Source organism: Austrofundulus limnaeus, unplaced genomic scaffold (assembly GCF_001266775.1).
Source record: "Austrofundulus limnaeus strain Quisiro unplaced genomic scaffold, Austrofundulus_limnaeus-1.0 Scaffold726, whole genome shotgun sequence".
In the NCBI taxonomy this organism is placed as follows: domain Eukaryota; kingdom Metazoa; phylum Chordata; class Actinopteri; order Cyprinodontiformes; family Rivulidae; genus Austrofundulus; species Austrofundulus limnaeus.
Genome location: NW_013953128.1, coordinates 130,851 through 132,389, shown reverse-complemented (window position 1 = coordinate 132,389; position 1,539 = coordinate 130,851). Strand labels below are relative to the sequence as shown.

The 1,539-nt window shown below is 42.5% G+C and overlaps 1 protein-coding gene across 1 annotated transcript in view; it reads right to left on the bottom strand.

Moving 5' to 3' along the window:
- Positions 1-1,539, bottom strand: part of arfgef2 (ADP-ribosylation factor guanine nucleotide-exchange factor 2 (brefeldin A-inhibited)) — a gene marked incomplete in the record, with an annotated part of 28,928 nt that overhangs the window by 7,676 nt on the left and 19,713 nt on the right. Inside the window, 3 exon segments of the mRNA XM_014028207.1 lie at positions 41-171; positions 292-452; positions 595-767. Coding sequence (XP_013883661.1) covers positions 41-171; positions 292-452; positions 595-767 — 465 coding nt within the window.

Below are 1,539 nucleotides of genomic sequence, written 5' to 3'. Positions count from 1 at the left end.
AAAAAAAAAAAAAAAACAGAAAACTGATTCGTTTTGCTACCTGGTTCGAACATCCAGCTTGCAGCGGTTGATGATGCAGGACAACTCAAACAGGATGGGGAACCAGCCTCGGACCCAGACCCGATCACCTGGAGCAACATTCATGTCGTCGCTGGTGTATTCCCGCAGAGCCTGGACACACACACACACACACACACACACACACACACACACACACACACACACACACACACACGTTTAGCACATTTCCTCCATCCTCCCCTCCTCAGGTGCAACACACACAGCACCAACCTGTGGCCTCTCAGAGACGTATTTAGCACAGTGTCGGATGAGTCTGATGGCCTCCATGCTGGTGTCAGGAAAAGCTGCGTTGCACACAAACTCTGACAAACACTTCACAGCATCCTGAAACGAATCGATGGCAGCTGCAAAGTGCTCCCGGAAGGTGTTCACTGAYGAGGAAGAAGAAATAAAGGAGTCAACTCCTGCAGACCTGCAGCACCTCCTGTTGTTAGAGGAGTGGTCACTACATTCCTCTGTTTTTATCCTCTGAGCCACACGTCGGCGCCTGAATGAAATGTGTGTCGTACTCACTGACGATGTGCCCTGTTGTCTGGAAGGCCAGCTCCACGATGGTCTCGTCGTGGTCAGAAGCAGCCTGGTGGAACACCGAGAAGATGTTCTTCCAACCAGAACGGATGTTGGCCGCCTGGGAGTTCACCATCTGAGCCACGCACCTGATCACCATGTCTCTGATGGTGGGGGACCTGAGGGGACACAAGGCTGTTTCCTCTGACACTTTCTTTTTTTTTACAACAGTAAAATTCAAGCACTTTTCAAGGTAAACTGTCAAACTTTTCCAGCACCAAACATCGGAGCAGTCTGTATCTGAGTCTTTCTTCACTGAGCTTTAAAACCACGACATGCAGTGTTTCCTGTGTGAAGAGAACCTAACAAGGATCTAAAACACTGTGCAACTCAACACAATCCTGCAAGTTAGAAAATTCATATGAAAAGGACATCTAGAAGACATCAGAGGTGCTGCATGAGAGAACATTTCCAAACCACTGCTACTTTTAGAATAATCAAACCATTAACAAGCTTTACTAGTGTTTTTAATAAACATGTTTTGCTGTTGCACATTTTAAAGTACAGCAACGAGGCTTTCTGAGATTTATTAAAAGAAAAATAATCACTCATTATGTGCATTTAGCATAAAAAAAAATCAAAGTGAGGATTTTAATGTAATTTTTTAATGTAACTGTTTAAGTTCTCTTTATTACAAAACTGTGCAGAATATCAAGTACTTTCCAGGCCTTGAAAACACTGTCAGAATTAAAGTATTTTCAAGCATTTCAAGCACCCGTATGAACCCTGTCACTGTAATTAGGGCCCTATAAAAATCAGTTTTATTTTTTCCCAAATTCCAATTTTTTCCTTTTTTTAGTTTTCTAAATTTCACTTTTTCCATTTTTCCCCCTGAATTCCACATTTTCATGTCAACCATATTTATTAACCTAAAGTGTGTAATTATTAAGT